Raw genomic sequence first — 19,222 nt, 5'->3', positions numbered from 1 at the left:
GCAGAGCCGGGAATCGGGGGGGTGGCAGCTAATCACACTAACCACTACACCACATAGGTGGACATTATTATTATTATTATTATTATTATTATTATTATTATTATTATTATTATTATTATTATTATTATTATTATTATTATTATTATTGTAATACTGCCAACTACCACAGAAAATAGTACATACATCTTTCCGTGTCGGAAAAGGTATCCAGCCATGAAACTGGACTTGATCCACGTCTAGTGCCGGCTCCAAGAAACTGAGAAAAGACCAGGAAAAACTGAAGAGGAATATTTCATTATAATATGACTGATGTAATTATTATTTAGTCTTTTGGTTAATTTTCCAGTTTTGAACAATCCATTGTATTTAATGTATTGAGCTTTCAGCTTTAGTCACAGGCTAGAAATATCTTTCTACGAATATTCAACATTTATTTAAGCGTGTGATATAGCCAATCTCGAATAAACAGTACGCCTGTATTGAAACATGCTGGATCGATATTCTACATGAAGTAGTAGGATTTATTGGAATTAAATCGTCCGTCCTTCAGTGAGGAATTCATAGAGTAAAAAAATGTTTGTAGCCTATATAATTATAGCTAAACATTTTCGCTTTTCAACCTACTTTTAGTGGCATGATTCTGAATCAATTTGGCTGTGGCCAGTGCAATTATTATCGCCAAAACTCGAAAGTTGCGAAAAACAATTGATAATGTCTCTGTTTTCATTCTTCGTACGGTAAAAACACATAAAATATCGGAATTTTTACGTTGCACAACTTATCTTATGTACAATTCTTTGAAACATCTAAAATTATGGTAGAAATTTGACATTTCCTGTTTTTTCCCCCTTAACGTCGGTACGTCGTCGGATATTAATCAAATAACATATATATAGCCTGGAGGCACAACATGACTATCCCTGAACTTAATATCAAGTTTTCCGAACATTTTCTTTAGCCAATTTCCCTGATGTAACAAAGAAATAAACAAACTAATAGACAGATAAACACTGAACTGACCCTTCTTTCAACTTTTATATTTTTAATCCGAGGAAACAATTATAAAAAACTTGAAGTGTATAGACAAAACCATAATTTTATTTTTATACTTGAAACCTACAATTGCTATCTTTTCTCGTTACTGACGCCAGCAGATGACGCTAAAGACTGTCTTGAGAATACATGTCCCAGAGCGGTCCACTCTAGTTCTGTCCACAGATTAGGGCTAAGCCGCTTTCTACTCCGGCGATACCTCGACCATCAATTATGGAGCGAGTATTGATTGGCCCCACAGTCCTCTTCCAATCTAATTTAGCCGGAAATAGAGGCTGAAAAGAGAGAGATAACGACCTATCACCACGATATTTGGTGGGCTTAACAGGAGACTGCAAGCTACACACATCCATTATCTCCGATTCCATTGTACAACGGAAAGAACACTGACTGACAAACCATAGGCAGGTGGTCTCATATCGGGAGTACCACATTTACTATTTACTGCGTTCAATCTTACGAGTTTATGTTCTATAATGATGCGGAAAGTGGTAGGCTACCCCAAGATAGGGCAAAATCACGTGAAAACTTTACATCACTTTGGTACATGGCTGCACCATCAGTCTTCTACTTTTATTCTTCTTTCTTAATCTGGCTTTTTCCTCGGACTTAGCGAGGGATCCCACTTCTACCGCCCCAGGGGCAGTTTTCTGGAGCTTCAGACATCGGGTCGGAGGATACAACTGGGGAGAATGACCAGTACCTCTCCCAGGCGGCCTCACCTGCTATACTGAACAGGGGCCATGGTGGGGGATGGGAAGATTGGAAGGGATAGGCAAGGAAGAGGGACGGAAGCGGCCGTGACCTTAAGTTATGTACCATCCCGGCATTTGCCTGGAGGAGAAGTGGGAAACCACGGAAAACCACTTCCAGGATAGCTGAGGTGGGAATCGAACCCACCTCTACTCAGTTGACCTCCCGAGGCTGAGTGGACCCCGTTCCAGCCATCGTACCACTTTTCAAATTTCGTGGCAGAGCCGGGAATCGAACCCAGGCCTCCGGGGGTGGCAGCTAATCACACTAACCACTACACCACAGAGGCGGACTTCTACTTTTATTACTGCACTTTAATATAGTACTCTTCTCGTGTAAGAACATTGGTAGATACCTATAAAATGATCCGCGGTGCACTCGACAATAGAGCACCATGCCCAAGGCAGGACAGTTTGGTGGAACTTCACCATGGGCTACTGAAGTTATTTCCCCCACTCAACTTCTACCAACATAAAAACGCACCACCAGGAACATTTTTATGATGCATGTAAAACAGTTACTTAGATACTGTGGCTGTGGAGGCCAAGAGCGTGCAGGGACGGTGGATGACGGCAGTACTGACGGAGCGGCGAGGATGTGAGCGGGCCAGCAACTAAATAAACAATAACTTCGGTAAAAAATGAAATTAAATGGCGTATGGCTTTTAGTGCCGGGAGTGTCCGAGGACATGTTCGGCTCGCCTGGTGCAGGTCTTTTGATTTGACACACCTGCGCGTCGTGATGAGGATCAAATGATGATGAAGACAACACATACACCCAGCCCCCGTGCCAGGGAAATTAACCAATGGTGGTTAAAATTCCCGACCCTGCCGGGAATCGAACCCGGGACCCCTGTGACTAAAGGCCAGCGCGCTAACCATTTAGCCATGGACCCAGATAAACAGTTACTCTTCTCCCTCAGTAAGTTGATTGAACAAGCCGCCGCATATGCGGAGAAATATGTTTCCACGATTAAGAGTATTACAACATTTTCTGCCTTCCACGAATCTCCACGCACCCGTGGTAAAAACAAACGAGGCAGAGCAATATATTTTATTTAGATTGATATTATAGATGCTAAATCAAAAAGTCACAACGAGGCATTTAATTGCGTGTGTGACGCGGTTGTAGGCTTTAGATAATAAAGGTCTAGAAAATTCGTATCTATCATACTATCGATTCAATTCAGTTTTCAGTTCCATTCAGTGGGTAGTTCTACGGGAATCGCTGAAGCTCCCTCCTTGCGGCAGATTGTAGATACGGCACGAGTGACAGATACTACACTAAGCTACGAACATTAGTCGTGGTAAACAATGCGAGCTCTCTGAAAGGGATGCGTGTTTATTCAGTGAATTTAGTGAATGTGTAACTATAGCACAATTGCACTACGAATTTGAAACTTCACAGCAGCACCTTAGTTTACAAGAACCGATGTTTATTGCCAGGCCTTGAGACTTGAGATAGGCGCATGTGCAGCAACCATGCTTACCCTCCGCACCCCTTACCCCGCATGCACGCGACGTCTCGTCAGACGGCCATAGTAGTACTCGCAATTCTAGTATGTGCTGTGAGGAAGGAAAGCAGAGGTATATTTTTTGCCAAGGTCATGGTCAGTGAGATATGAGTCACCTGCTTATCTCGCACTTTCGTCAGTGTGGCAGTCTAAGTCAGCAAGGTGTCTGTGTAGTTCTATCTAGTGTCGGTTGCTTTCTTAGTGCGCAGTCAAATACTAAATGGCTTTTTATTCTAAAATCACGCCGTAGTTACATTTAATTGTAATACATGTCTAATTATTGTCCATTTGGTGAATTAATTCCCAATCGCCGTAACTGCGCAGAATGATCTGGAAGTGGAAACTATGAGAATCTGCTGTAGGCCGATATAAAGAGCGAAACCGACGAGACCGAGTCGAGGAGCAAGCTGACTGTGATAGTCCCTCTCATCGCCAGCGCTTATCAGTATCAGTACAGTCAGGGCATTTGTACTTGTAAGTGCAATCGCCAGCGCTTATCAGTATCAGTACAGTCAGGGCATTTGTACTTGTAAGTGCAACCAAGAACATTGTCTGTCACTGTTTAAAGAGAGTATTCGTCTTGCACTTCTCTTTTAGGATTTTATTACAGGTACCCAGCAGAGATGGCAGACAACAACAGACCCCCAAATCGAGGCTGCAGTGGGGAATGTCTTACAGAGGAGAAATTCCAGGACGGACTCTGTGAGCATACACCTCCTGGCGCTGATGGTGTACCATCGTTGGTGAAGGTACAAGAACAAGGAGAAGATTGTAATGATCGATTTCCCTGCCGCGTTAACGGAGCGCCTCGGTGAAGGCAAACCACATCAACTCGTTGAAGAGGTCCTAGAGTGGGAGATTATTTTTCGCACCAGGTACCCCGACAACCAAGAAGCTGCCTGTGTCTGAAACTACTTGAAGAGGTAGGAAGTAAGCTCCGAATTTTATTCTTTGCTTCTTGTATACCAAAACTATCGACGTTCATATGCTGCATGAGTTTATTCAAATGCACTTTCTAAGGTGTGCTTGATTTGTAAATTTTACTGTTTGCATTCCATAAACACTCTAGTCGTGCGCCTCCGTAGCGTAATAGTTAGAGCTATTAGTTGCTATCGCCGGAGGCGCGGGTTCGATTCCTGGTACTGTCAGAGATTTAAGAATGGCAGAAGGACTATTATGTGGCTAAAATGGCACATGCAGCTCACCTCCATTGCCAGTGTGTCTGAAAAGAGTTTCACCACCTCTGGTTGGAGACACGAGTTTATTTTTTTATTATTTTTTTTTGCTAGGGGCTTTACGTCGCACCGACACAGATAGGTCTTATGGCGACGATGGGATAGGAAAGGCCTAGGAGTTGGAAGGAAGTGGCTGTGGCATTAATTAAGGTACAGCCCCAGCATTTGCCTGGTGTGAAAATGGGAAACCACGGAAAACCATCTTCAGGGCTGCCGACAGTGGGATTCGAACCTACTATCTCCCGGATGCAAGCTCACAGCCGCGCGCCTCTACGCGCACGGCCAACTCGCCGACACGAGTTTAGTTTAACACTCTAGTTGAATGTATTTTCTCACAAAATGTTAGATTTAGTCTTCTCATCACCTCTCTTCAGTAACTCTGCACACAAGAATACCACAACAATTATGAAGCGGGGAAACGAGACCAACTCATTCACTCCAAATGATAATTGGATTAGCAGGTGCGCATGTACACGAAGCAAGTTACAAGATCGTGTGACGTCACTTCGTTGGATGCGGTTCCAACCTGCGCAAGTAGAATGCACTTCTACGGATCTACCTGACCTACTCGAAAAATGGCCTGCAGCGGAAAACTCGCAAGTAGCCTACGTCAAGCAAGTGAACGTTCACACGACGCAGGTCATGTTCCAACACTTGCTGTGAGGTCACCACGCTTCCCAAGCGCCAAGAAATATCCGTAAGAAATCTTATTAAATCATAAATATTAGTTCGATTTTTATAAGAAAAATCAGGGGCCGAAGCGAGTGAGACTCATTGTATTAGGTATCATTCCAGTATTTGACCGAGTTGGGAAATGTTTGAATTCCATTTCCAGGATAGGCGAGAAATGACCTAACCTACTTGGTTTAGGGTAGGTGGCGCAGAACATGAAACGGGTATCATAGTACCTTTTACATCTGTAGTGAGTGATGGGAGAATTTGTGAAAAAATATACTCGGCGCTGAGGTTCGTATCTGGGACCTCCAAACTGAACAGTCTCTTGAGCGAAGTATGGCTATGAAGACGGGCATCACTTGTTCAGAATACGATTGCGCTTGCGTGAGGAGGTGCGAGTGTTTATAAAATGAAGACAGCGTGCGAGCAGGGGGCAGGGTCATTGTGTGAGTACAGACATCACATTAGTCTCGCATTACTGACAACACTGAAAAAGGAACGCTAGAGCGAAAGGAACCACTGCATAACTAAGGATTTTTTTTGCTAGTTGCTTTACATCGCGCCGACACAGATAGATCTTATGGCGACGATGGGACAGGGAAGGGCTGGGAGTGGGAAGGAAGCGGCCGTGGCCTTACATTTGCCTGGTGTGAAAATGGGAAACCACGGAAAACCATTTTCAGGGCTGCCGACAGTGGGGTTCGAACCTACTATCTCCCGAATACTGGATACTGGCCGCACTTAAGCGACTGCAGCTATCGAGCTCGGTAACCAAGGATTGACCAACTGAGTAGCCATAGACTTAACGCTGACGAGATGGCTGGACGACAGAACACCGGAAGTAAACAAACAGCAATTCCTGGCATGTCCGAGTGTGAACGTATATTGATCACGTAATACTCATTTTATGATGCCCTTTCAATGAATAATATAGCAGGGCCTTCCATTACTTAAATTTCCACAACTCCTACAAGCAAGGACGTGTACCATCCTGCAGCTTGTCTTTGTCTGAACTCTATACCAAGACCAGTGGCGGTTCGTGACAAAATTTTCAGGGGGTTCGCAACAAAATGTGTGTTCACGTCTCAAAAATACCAAAGTAGAATGCAAATCCGTACAAAATAACTTACTTAAAATAATTTCACTAAAAGTTCCTTGTAGGGTTGCTTCTCAACTCATAATTTGGTAGAACCCCTATAACCGAGGATGCATTTTTCCGAGACTAATCAGTGAGTGCACAATACATCTAAAATTACTATTGCCGAGCTGAGTGGCTCAGACCGATTTCTGACCCCAAGTTGGCAGGTTCAATACTTAGCTCGGTAAAAGTAAAATCCACAGCAACTTTGCTACAATGCTGTATTGCAGCGAATATTATGAGATGCGAACACTATTCTTAGATTTACATAGCACGAAGTTCACCTAAGTATGACAACAAGCATGAAAATAGTGCGTGCAATTACCACATTTACCAGTACTCAAATTGAAATGATTCTCCACCCACAATGTAAAGCAAACTTCTTCCCGTGTGTTCAGAATTACCTACTAGCGAAATCTTTCGGTGATGTAATGTAATAGTAACTTCTGAGAGCTGTGGCCAACAGTAACAGGGGAGGTGGCGGACCCTTGTGGTCAACTGTAAAACTATCACTTGTTTGAGGGTAATTGTAGACTGAAAGACACATACCTTACCGTGCTCCTCGCTTATGGAGATATCTGTGCATAAACCATGACGTCATCTCCATGCGCATGCGTATAGTCTTCAGCCTCGTAGCAAAATCTTCAGTGTGCTCCCCACATTGTCAGTCGAAATGAACAGCTGTCAGTGTAACGGAGCTTCGATATAAGTCAAATACTTTCGATCGATTGATGAAATCAGGCGAAACAATTTTGAATTATCCATGAATGCGTGAATATGCATTAGAACTGGCTGTTCACGTGCTCCTGAGAGCCCACCGCCACTGACCAAGACCAAGAATAGAAGAAATGAGGGTCAGTTGCCCTAGATCAGGATATGGCGGTTCGTAGAACTCCACTGTTGGTAATTTAAAGCGGTCCCTAAAAGGCAAATTAATTAGACAGATCTAAGAAAGATCAATCATTGCAGCTAATTTGAATACTTTCATCTCTAGGTTTCTGGCCTAGCCATCCCCTGCTAGTACGTCCAAAGTATTGCCGTGGGATTCTAGTCCAGTCTAGCATACTCAGCTTTTTCTCCAAGGTCAGTTCTATCAGCATATTTCTTCCTATTCATTCATTTACCATCTTTCCTGGACGACAGAACACTGGAAGTAACCAAACAGTAATTCCTGGCATGGCCGAGTGTGATCGTATTTTAAACACGTAATGCTCATTTTATGAGGCCCACTCAATACATAATATAACAAGGCCTTGCATTGCTTAAATTTACACAACTACCACATGCACGAATAATACACAGCATGGACATGGACCAACCTGCTTTGTCTGAACTGTTGAAACTGTATTGAAATTTCTCGTAATGAAAACGGGAGAGCAAGGAATATCAAAATAATATTAAAAATACATAATGAAGATTAATTTGAATGTTTCGATAGGGCCTATGCATCCTTAGTGCTAATAGTGTACCAGTATTTAAAATTATTCACGCAAAATTCTTGAAATGATAGGGCAAACTAGAAATATTCTAGTTATCTGATTCCAACACAGAAGTAATCTTGAAAATACACGATGAAGAGTCGGTATGAAATGAGATCACAAAGCAAACGAATGAAGGACATTTTGCGTATTTGAGTCGCTGCACATCGGTCCTTATCAGGCAGTTTAGTGTTCTTTCCACTTCCAGAAGCGTCACAGTTTCACTCTGGTCCAGAACTGCTAAACACCGTTCCTACGCAAGTGATTATGATCGGAGCAGGTTTACAGGGAATTAGCCGAGCAATAACAAACTTGGTGGAGGAACTTACCTTAATAAGTTTAGCCATGGTCTTGGCTCCATGGTAACAGGGCGGCAGGCAGTCTTCTAAGCGGCCAGCAGGGAGAAAGGGCACTTGTGTGGAACTCGAGGGGTAACACTTGCGGAGTAGACTACTGGTGTTCTTCAGTTGGCTGCCCTGCAGGCTGCGCAGTCCGGAGGACGTGGTAACCGTCCCAGTCCGTCTCCAGGCACTGCCGCCACCACTACCACTGCCACTGCCTGAGCCGCTCCCTGTGGCCTCTCCATCGCCTTCCTCACTGCCCACCTCCGTCTCCTCGGCAAGCGGGCTCACGGGCCTCGCAAGCGTTCCGGGACTAAAGCTGGGTACAGGCAGAAGGAAGCTCTCCTGTGGAGAACACACAAAAACGTTCATCTTTAGTCAAATTTCTCAATAAACAGAGGTTTGAAAATAAACAAATAGTTCCCTAATGTTGCTCCCACTTCTCCTTAAATACAGCAGTTATTAAACTAAAGGACTTCTTTTTCTCGAACAGCGCTTTGACACAACATCATCCGCGGAGGAAACGAAAGATGGGAGATTAATGCTTTCTCCCCAGCCAGGTTCATATGGTAGTGTGCCTTAAACAGCACAGTTTGGTTGAATTTGAGTGTTAGTGGGTTCTGATGTCAGGTACAGTCAATAATTAGGTGACGATAGGATATATTCTGACATTCACTGTGCAGAAAAAGGAACTCGAGCAAGCCTTGCGGGATATTTCTTACCGAGCTCGTGGCTGCGCGGTTGGGGTCACGTAGCTATCAGCTTGCATTCGGGAGACAGTAGGTTCGAACCCCACTATCGGCAGCCCTAAAGATTATTCTCCGTGGTTTCTCATTTTCACACCAGGCAAATGCTGCGGCTGTACATCAGTATTAAGACCACAGTCACTACCTCCCCTCTCCTAGCCCTCTCCTATCCCGTCGTCGTCATAAGACCTGTGTGTGTGTGTCGGTGCGACGTAAAGCAAATTGAAAAATAGATTTCTTAGGAAATATTCAGGTGTCAACACACCTGCCTCTTCAACAAATTTAAGGTAAATTAAAAAAGTGCCATAAAATGGATTTTTGGGAACAAAAATTATCATAGAGAGAAGTCTGCAGTTGTCAAAGAAAAATAAGTACCCTCCTACATCCCCTAAAAGGTTATCTCCGGAAGTAAAAATAAATAGCAAAGCCAACCCTATACAGACCATAAAGGTTTCTCTACGGAGTCGGGTATGAAGGGAGATGAATACTCGTAGCGAGTTTTTTACGTCCGGATGCCCTTCCTGACGTCAACCTCATCAAGGAAGTTAATGAGATGAAATGAATGACGTTATATATGATAGTATGGAGAGGGAGAGAGAGAGAGAGAGAGAGAGAGAGAGAGAGAGAGAGAGAGAGAGAGGGAGGGAGGGAGGGAGAGAGAGTGAAACCCGGCGCAGGCACATAGCCTACTTCTGAAACGACTCCTGTCGAATAGTCCACGGGGTCTGTTCAAGGCTTACCGTCTCTACCCGATGAACCATCACCATCAACAGTGTCATATGTCCTCATTTCATATGATCACTGCGCAGAGGTTTGGATTTAAATCCAGACTTTTGGCATGCAATCTAGTGATTAAAAATTGTATTCCACCACCATTTCTACCCTACCGGCCAACATTCTGAAGGTGAATATTTTTTAAGCAACGGGACTCGAACCGGCTAACGACGGTGTCAGACCGTATAGATTAGACACCTTAGAGATCATGGGCACCAGGTACAATATAGAGGAATAGATGGTAAAGGCTTTAATTGTTCATAACTTAGGCATTAAGTGAAATAGAGTTCAGTCCTGTGTCCTGCCGTCTTTACTCCCAGAAATTAAACTCGACTGATTTCTCGTATAGGCTGAGTAAATGACTTCATGGCAGATAATCGAACCCACGTTTTCCAGGTAAACCGAGCGTATCTTTTTCTACTGCTTTTATTAGACAGCCTTCGTCTCAGATTAAAATTTCTCAACAACCGCACAGAAAATAACGATAGATATGCGTCAGCGACCATACAAAATTAAGTGCAGGTGATGAATTTAAAAAGTAATTAATTTTCACAAAGGGAGTGGAATTTTGTAACAGGTTTTCATGCTTTTATTCAATACCTAAAAGTTCGCGGTAGGTATATCCAAGCTTTTCTGTTATAGCGAGTATAGAAAAATAATAGTGTTTATTGTTAATGTTTTACTACTGAGGCATATAATGAGAAATTCACTGGCTGGCCGGCGCGCGATTTATCTGCAATTGGGGATTTGCCTCTCCAAGATGAAAGCCTATACGTGGAGCGCTGTTTAAGGAATGTTCTGTAAGTTACCGTAACAAGTGAAAATATAAGATGGAAAACCTGCTAGAATATATAGTGAGTGAAGCGTTGTGAATACCATCGTTTTCAAGGGACTGAGTCAAACCTTTCAGACAGCGGGGAGCATCGAATCAGAGACTACTTGGACATCTGCCAACCATTCCAATCACAAGACTGGAATGTCAGTCGAAAAAGGAGTAATAATATCCCATCTGAACATAAGTGGGTATGCTTAAAACTCGGATATTTATTGAATTATCTGCCTATTAGTACTGACCTTGGTGTGCGTTTCAGGGTTTCTGCAAAGAGGGTTGAGGCCTTACAAATGTCTGCCATCACCGTATTCAAACCTTAATCTCTGATGTCTTGAAGGAAGGTCAACACAAAATGTACGAGGAAGTATATGGACTTACGCTTAGTGGATCCTCTAAGGCTAAGCGGATGGATGTGGTAGCCATTCCCGATGGCTCGAGTTATGGTTTTATAATGGATCCTTTCGTTAGAACCGAGGCTTCTAGCACCAAATCAGTGGATGTTCATAACAAAAAGTGCGACGCCTACGGAACCACCAATTACATACTATGAAGAAAAGTATAAGTTGGCATCCATAGAAGTAGTGGATTTATGGTTGGAGCTAGAGGCACAGTGGCAGCAAGATCTGCTCAGTTCTGTAAGCTGTTCAGAGTGAATAACCAATGTATGAATATAGTGGCCTTGGTGGTTGCACTTCCCAGGAACCATTTGTACAACAGTTACGATTGGCATGCAGAACAGTAGACCTTTCTTTGTTAGAACACTCTTTTGCCACCTCGATTTTAAAGACACATAATTTGGAATGCTTAGTATTCTGGGCAGTCTCTAGTTAGAGGTAGTAAAATGGTATTTGCTGTTGAAAATTAAGTGAACATTCTACGACATGGTACCTCAAAACATTTCACGGTTACGACTATCAATTTTTGGATCACTATACCATGTATCATTCACAAAGACAAAGGAAGTTTTATCTACTTTGGTAAAGAGCACTTTCAAGGCAGGAACTGTAGTCCACTATAATAAGGTATTCGCGAAGAAAATAAGCTGTCATATTTACTTATTTTTTACAATTTGCTTTACGTCGTACCGACAGAGATAGGTCTTCTGGCGACGATGGGATAGGAAAGGCTTCGAATGGAAATGAAGTGACCGTGGGCTTACGTAAGACTAGATGTGAAAATGGGAAACCACGAAAAACCATCTTCAGGGCACTCGACAGTGGGGTTCGAAGCCACTATCTCCGGAATTCAAAGTGTTAGGTAGGCCTACGTGACCTAACCCGCGAATCCACTTACACGATTATATTTAATTCTAATTTATGACATATCATATACCTAGTCACATGATCACCTTTGTGCACAACTCATTTTAGATCAGGTTCTAGCCAGAAACTTGGGCGAAACATGAACAGTTTCTCGCCGTGTTTGTATACAAAATAATAATACGGGGTTAAAAGTCAGGTTGTGAGTTTCATTAATAAGAAAAGTCCTCTCAGTTTTAGTTACTGCGTTAATGGGGTAAAAGTTTCTGTAAGTACATAAGTGTTAATACAAGGGAACATCTTCATTAGGGTAATCACATAAACGGTATTGTAAATAAAGGGTACAGATCTGTGCTCATGGTTATGAGGGTATTTAGAGTTTGTAGTAAAGATGTAAAGGAGAGGGCATATAAGTCTCTGGTAAGACCCCAACTAGGAGTATGGTTCCAGTGTATATCCTCGCCGGGATTACTTGAGTTGAGAACTGGAAAAAATCCAAGGAAAAGCAATTCGATTTGTTCTGGGTGATTTCCGACAGAAGAGTAGCGTTACAAAAATGTTGCAAAGTATAGGCTGGGAAGACTTGAGAGAAAGGAGTCGAGCTGCTCGACTAAGTGGTATGTTGGAGCAAAAGATCTTTCTAGGTCGACGCCCCGAACAAATAGCATTTTAAAAAAGTGGTATGTACCGAGCTGTCAATGGAGAGATGACGTGGAATAACATTAGTAGACGAATAAGTCTGAGTGGTATTCTTGGAAGTAGTAAAGATCACAAATGGGGATAAAGTTGGTTTCCAAGAGTATAAATTATGGCAAATATTCGTTTATAGGAACAGCCTCGGTGGCTCAGGCGGCAGCGTGGCGGCCTCTCACCGTTGGTTCCGTGGTTCAAATCCCGGTCACTCCATGTGAGATTTGTGCTGGACAAAGCGGAGGCTGGACAGCTTTTTCTGCGAGTACTCTGGTTTTCCCTGCCATCTTTCATTCCAGCAACACTCTCCACTATCATTTCATCTGTCAGTCGTTAATCATTGCCCCAGAGGAGTCCGGCAGGCTTCGGCAGCCGGCACAATTCCTATCCTCGCCGCTAGATGTGTGCTTCATTCATTCTATTCCTGATCCGGCCGAATGACTGGAAACGGTATGGATTTTCATTCATTTCATTCGTTTATAGGAAGAGGAGTTAGGGATTGGGATAATTTACCAACTGAGATGTTCAATAAATTTCCAAATTCTTTGCAATGATTTAATAAAAAACTGGTAAACAACATATAGGAAATCTGCCTCCTGGGTGACTGCCCAACACAAATACAGTTGCAATAGATGATTTTATTGTGACCTGCACAATATTATGGAATTTCCTGCCAGACACACTAGTTCTTTATCAAAATTTAAGATCGCCTGCCGAAACCACCTGCTAAGTTAAGGACAACTGACGAATGGTTGAAGTATGAATGAGTTGCGTGCCTGAGGATTAGCAAGATAGTTTTAAGATAATGTAATAGGATCTACGGAATCATGTTTCATTGAAGCTATAAGAAAACATATTAGGTTCAGTATGATGTATGATTTTTATTTCATTCTTAGAATTTATTACGATCACGCACAGCATATTTGATTTATTCGAGTATTTTGGTACGCCTACATTACTCCGTTTATAATTGTTCTTTAAGATGTTCTGATTTTATTTAATTAACGATTCAATATTTATTACTTAACTTTAAGATCTTAATTGTTATTGGGTGCTTACTTTAAGTCTTAAATTTAACTTACTGTAAATTATGTCAGTTTTTAAATTAGCCTAATTGAATTATTTAAAACAATTTTTATTTCCAATATTTTATTTTCGTCTAAACCATTTTAATTATTTTCCTTTATATATAAACACAATGTGGTAAAGTATAAGCCCTAATTTTTCCACTGAACAAGGTGTAACGGTTCAAATCCCGTTACAAGATGATATCTGTATTTTTATTATTGTATGGTTTTATTATTATTATTATTATTATTATTATTATTATTATTATGATGTCAGTATTATTATTATTATTATTTTATCTGTGATATTGTTACTATTATTGTAATTATCAGTTTTATTCAATTCGATTTTGCAATTGCCTGTTGCTTGCAAGATTGTACTTAGCTGTATGCATATATACGTATGTGTAGTATAACACTCAATACCTATACAGTGAGAATTGTTGTATATATCAGAGATTGGGTGTGACGTTGGTGCATTGTGCAATATTAGTGGCGATTCTGCTAAGTCATCGCCGCGCCATGGCTTTGCCATGGCTTTGCCATCGTATTTATTTAGCAATGCGCGCACGGACTCAGTCGCCGCGGGGCTATTTCACCACTGGATGTAGCCTAATATCTGTCGCGTAGGTGGGAGTATGTCATGGTTATTTCTGGAGATTACGTAGCTGTGTCAACCAACGTCTATAAAAGGTGGATGCATATTGTAGCGTCAGTCATTACTTATACGGATGCAGTACAGTGAAGTAGTCTACTAGATCAAGAGGCCTTAGTTGGTCAGTCAACCAGTGTGAACGAGAGATGGTGAAGACTCAGTGAGCCATTATTGGTCATTGAGAGAGTGAGACCAAATGGTTGGTCCGTCACTTAGTGGAAGACGCGGACGCAAGGCTTACCAAGGAGTCAGAGAGGGCAACCCTGGACCTGCCAAGAGGTCATACCATATTGACTTACAAAGAAGTCAGATGATATGGAGAAGAAGCAGTCGCAAGGATGTATCACCACGTTAGGCGTGACACATCTACAGTAAACACCAGAGCAATGGATTACGTCGTAATTACACTCAAAGTGTTGAAGGTACAGTCAAGTGAATCAGTGAGGGAAATATTTCGTATAAATTGTTAAATGTCCGGTCAAGAAGAATTCAAATTCATGCCTAGTTTCTTTCAGTTGCAATGTCATAATTTCATATTCTCATCTGTTTTATCGCAACAAGACTCACTATTTTTTGATATATTATTTAAAGAATATATATTGTTCTATCAAACGAATTCCGAGTTTCATTTCATTGACAGTAAAATATCTTAACCTCAAAATTAATGGGGAAACCGAACGCCAATCTCCTTTTCCCAGAACTTATATGGTATGTTGTCAAAAGTAAGCTTATTACCCCACACCCTAGAGATGGTCAAGAGTCTCATTCTATTATTGCTGTACTGAGTGGCAGCTGGCGCCCTTCAAATAACGTATGTGTAAGTAAGCAGGTAACAAGTAAGTGTGAGTACAAGGTTCGACGAGTGTGTATTTTATTTAATGAATGTTAATTTTCATAATTTCCATTTTAAATGCAGATATTTAGATTTTTCAAGTTAAATGCAGTTTTATATGTTTGTAAAATTAGTCAGCAAGACAGGAAAGTCACAAAGGTACTAATAATAAGATAAATAAATAAATAAATAAATAAATAAATAAATAAATAAATAAATAAATACATAAATATAACCGTCAAATTAGTGTATGACATATCCTAAGACTTGAAATTAATTCAGTGGACAAATACAGATTACTAAATTCCGAACGGAACGAGTTGGATACGTAGCACGATCATATAGTTGCGAGACTGTATTCTGAAGATGATGGGTTCGAACCACACCACCAGTAACCTTGAAGATGTTGTCGGTTTCTTTTTTTCACACCAAACAAATGCCAGGGCGCTACGGCCGCTACATTTCCCAGCTTGGCGTCGATAAAGATGCGTACTGGTAGACCTGATGTGACTTTGAGCTACTAGCCTCCACTATCCGGCTCCATGGCTAAATGGTTAGCGTGCTGGCCTTTGGTCACAGGTTCGATTCCCGGAAGGTTCGGGAATTTTAACCATCATTGGTTAATTTCGCTGGCACGGGGGCTAGGTGTATGTGTCGTCTTCATCACCATTTCATTCTCATCACGACGCGCAGGTCGCCTACGGGAGTCAAATCAAAAGACCTGAAACTGGAGAGCCGAACTTGTCCTCGGACACTCCCGGCACTAAAAGCCATACGCCATTTCATTCCATTTACTAGCCTCCACCTAATTGTTGTTAGCAGAAAATTATTTTCATTGATTTCAGTTCGGTTAACCGGAGAAAGGGACCGAGGAGAGCAGGCTCGGCTTACAGTGGCCACGGCTTTACCAAGACTTTAGAGCTCTGTATTCGGGAGGCGGTGGGCTGGTCCCATAGTGGGCTGTCCTGAGAATGGTTTTCCATTCTCCTCACTAAGGTGGACAGTTTCTTTTATACGCCACAGCCACTCCCCCCCCCCCCCCTCATCTTAACCGAACCTCACATCACCGCAACACATCTCCTGGCCTGAGAGAGGGCGCCACCCTCTAGGTAGCCCGCCGTACACTATCAGTGGTAGCAGTAGCAGTAGTAGTAGTAGTAGCAGCAGCAGCAGCAAAACGGATGCCTATTTTATTGTTGTTTCGAAGGAAGTTCTTGCGAGTTAAACAAGAATGAATTAACATATTTATTTATTTATTTATTTATTTATTTATTTATTTATTTATTTATTTATTTATTTATTTATTTATTTATTTATTTATTAAATTCTACGAAGGTGGTGCTATATTGTTGTACACTTTATTTTTTTCTCCCCAAATGAAGTACATTACACATCAGTTGTTACGTCCACCTTCTCAACATAATCTCCTTGTAACCATATGCACTTTTGCCATCGACGTGTCAGTATCTCCAGACCTTCCTTAAACCATTATTTCGGAGTGCTGCATACCCATGCCTTGACAGCTGTGTCTAGTTCTGCAAAATCCACAAAACTGCAACCACGTAGAGGTTTCATCATGTTCCCGAACAGATGATAATCACTTGGTGCCAAGTCGGGGAGTATGGTGGGTGTGGCAGCACCGTGAATTCCATTTAATCAATGGCAGCGGTGGTCTCTCGGCTAGTGTGGGGCCGGGCATTATCATGTTGCAAGAGCACACCTTTAGCCCATTTTCCTGGCCGCTCAGTTTGAATGGCACCACGTAAGTGCTTAAGAGTTGCCACATATGCTGCACTGTTAATCGTGGCCCCAAATTCCAGCCAGCCAATGAGGATGATGCCCTTTGTGTCCCAGAACACTGTCGTCATTCGCCTGCCAACTGATGGCACTGTTCGACATTTCTTTGGCGGTGGACTGCCCTTATGCTCCCACTGCATCGACTGTTGTTTCGCTTGTGGCTCATGGTAATGGAGCCATGTCTCATCACCAGTCACAAGCCTAGCCATGAAGTCGGCTGGATCTTGATCATGGCGTTGCAAAAGTTCTCTGCACACGTCCACACGCCTCTTCTTTTAGCTGCAGACAAGAGTCTAGGCACCCACGTGGATGACACCTTCCCCAACTGTAAGTGGCCGTGCATGATCTGCTGCAGGGTGTTTCGGCTAATTCTCCTGGCTGCCTCCATTTCCGTAAATGTGATACATTTGTTTCCTTGGATGGCCTGTTCGACCCGGACAATGTTGGCTGGTGTTGACACTGTCACATTCCTTCCAGACTGGGTTCCCTTGTCCACCGATGTGCGCCCTGTTTTCCAACCTTTCACCCAGTTGTAAACTGTTTTCCGTGACGGCGCATGTTCTCCACAGACTGCCACCAAGCGCCGATGAATTTCTGCAATGGTCACGCCTTCTTTCCATAGGAAGCAAGTCGTATAGCGCAGTCCCTGTCGGTTGCTTTCCATGTTGTCTGCTCCTACGCTGACAGTGTTGTTATGAAATGGCTATGACGAGTCCATTCATTGGCCCCTGTGCGTGTGCTGCTACCAAACGGTGGAACAAGACACTAGGTATACGTTACCACCTTCAAAAGTGAAATGTGAATCATACCCGGGCGTACAAAAAATAAAGTGTAAAACAATATAGTACGCCCCTCGTACATGTACAATCTATGGGTGATAGATGAAGAAACGGCAAGACCCACATACACTGAAGTGTCTCCATTCCCACACGTATGTTTACATGAAGTTTACTGAATATTTATAGATGCACAGACAATTATACATTAACAATTTTACACTCCAACAACTGTACTCTTAGAATCATATTTTGATTATATGCTATAACCTATTAAGAGCAAAAAGACCCAGTTATTCATATCCTCACTCCTCCCTGTATACACACTCTTCCGAGCTCATACTCATTCTCAACCACTTCCACACCCGCACGCATACACATTCGCCCACATTCAATTGTACTTGCGCACATCATTCTTGAAATTCTAATTTATACAAGTTATATACATCACATATGGATTTCTATTTACATGTACGTTTTCTTTACTGCGTGGAGGAAGGGAGGAAGAGGAAACAGTTTTACTTCAAATGGTGGAAGGTTCCATAGACGAGCAGACCGTGAGTAAAATCCATTTAAATATGAAGTTGTTCTGGTGACGCAGAGGCGGGGGTGGGTGGGTGGGGGGCTGTCGCTCACATAGTGGTATTAATCGCAGGTACTGTAAAAGCCGACAGTGCACTCTAAGTGAGGGACTGACCGCACGGTGCTCCTGCGTGCTACTAATCACAAACCTATTTGGTACCTAACAAAGTGGTACTACGCGCAAGTAAAAGCAACCCATGGTGTTCCCCACGTGGTGGTGCTAATCACAAGTAGTTTCATGATTCTAATACAATCATCCCTTGGTCGCCCCTTTTAGTCGCCTCTTACGACAGGCAGGGGATACCGTGAGTGTATTCTTCGTCTGTGTCCCCCAACCACAGGGGGTAAGAATACGACTCTTGGGAAGAGATCGAAAATGAGAGCATCGGTAAACGAAAGGGAAGCGGGCGGAAATTCAATACAGACACTCTACAAGGATACATCACTTTATACCGTAACAAATGCCAGACAGTAATCATCATTTTATTATAGAGTGCAGGAAGGATTCACTCTCACAAAATAAGTGCACTAAGTCGATGATCACGATAACTTCAGCACAAAAATGTAATTACTAACAGCACAAGTAGGCTCCTTATTAGTATTTTCTTCACTTCCCTCTGTACTCTTTGTTTATAGGCTGATAGTTGTGCGTGTTAAGATTATTGTTTTGGTCACTTATAAATACTAAAGCATTCAGAAATGAGAATGTAATTTCTGGAGGACTTCATTGTCTTCTCTGTCGTTCGTCTTCATTCTTAATTACATCGATATTCAGAGCACGTCGAGCTGAGTTGGGTGAGAGACATTCAAAACTCTGTTCGTAAAACGATGAGAGATTTGATTAGCTATAGAATCCTCTGAAGATGTGAATATTCTTTGGAAATTAGTACTAAATTGTGCGTACAGTATATATTCTGTAGAATTACTAATGCCCTACTAAAGCTGTCGCACCACAATGTAGATTTTCTTCTAACTTACGAAATAATTCAGCCTTCCTTTGCTAACGACGTAAGATACTACTACTAA

General features: G+C 42.2%; 1 protein-coding gene across 2 annotated transcripts in view; it reads right to left on the bottom strand.

Annotated features, from left to right (window-relative positions):
• LOC136874044 (1-phosphatidylinositol 4,5-bisphosphate phosphodiesterase epsilon-1) overlaps positions 1–8,307 on the bottom strand; it is a 374,213-nt gene extending 365,906 nt beyond the window's left edge. For both annotated transcript variants that reach the window (XM_067147543.2, XM_067147544.2), the window contains exon 1: positions 8,175–8,307. In XM_067147543.2, the coding sequence (XP_067003644.2) occupies positions 8,175–8,192 (18 nt within the window). In that variant the 5' untranslated portion in view covers positions 8,193–8,307. The remainder of the gene's footprint in view (positions 1–8,174) is intronic.
• Positions 8,308–19,222: the final 10,915 nt, after the last annotated feature.

The sequence above is a fragment of the Anabrus simplex genome, chromosome 5 (genome assembly GCF_040414725.1).
Source record: "Anabrus simplex isolate iqAnaSimp1 chromosome 5, ASM4041472v1, whole genome shotgun sequence".
Taxonomy (NCBI): domain Eukaryota; kingdom Metazoa; phylum Arthropoda; class Insecta; order Orthoptera; family Tettigoniidae; genus Anabrus; species Anabrus simplex.
The sequence above is the reverse complement of the archived record's forward strand: the minus strand, read 5'-3'. Positions and strand labels throughout refer to the sequence as shown.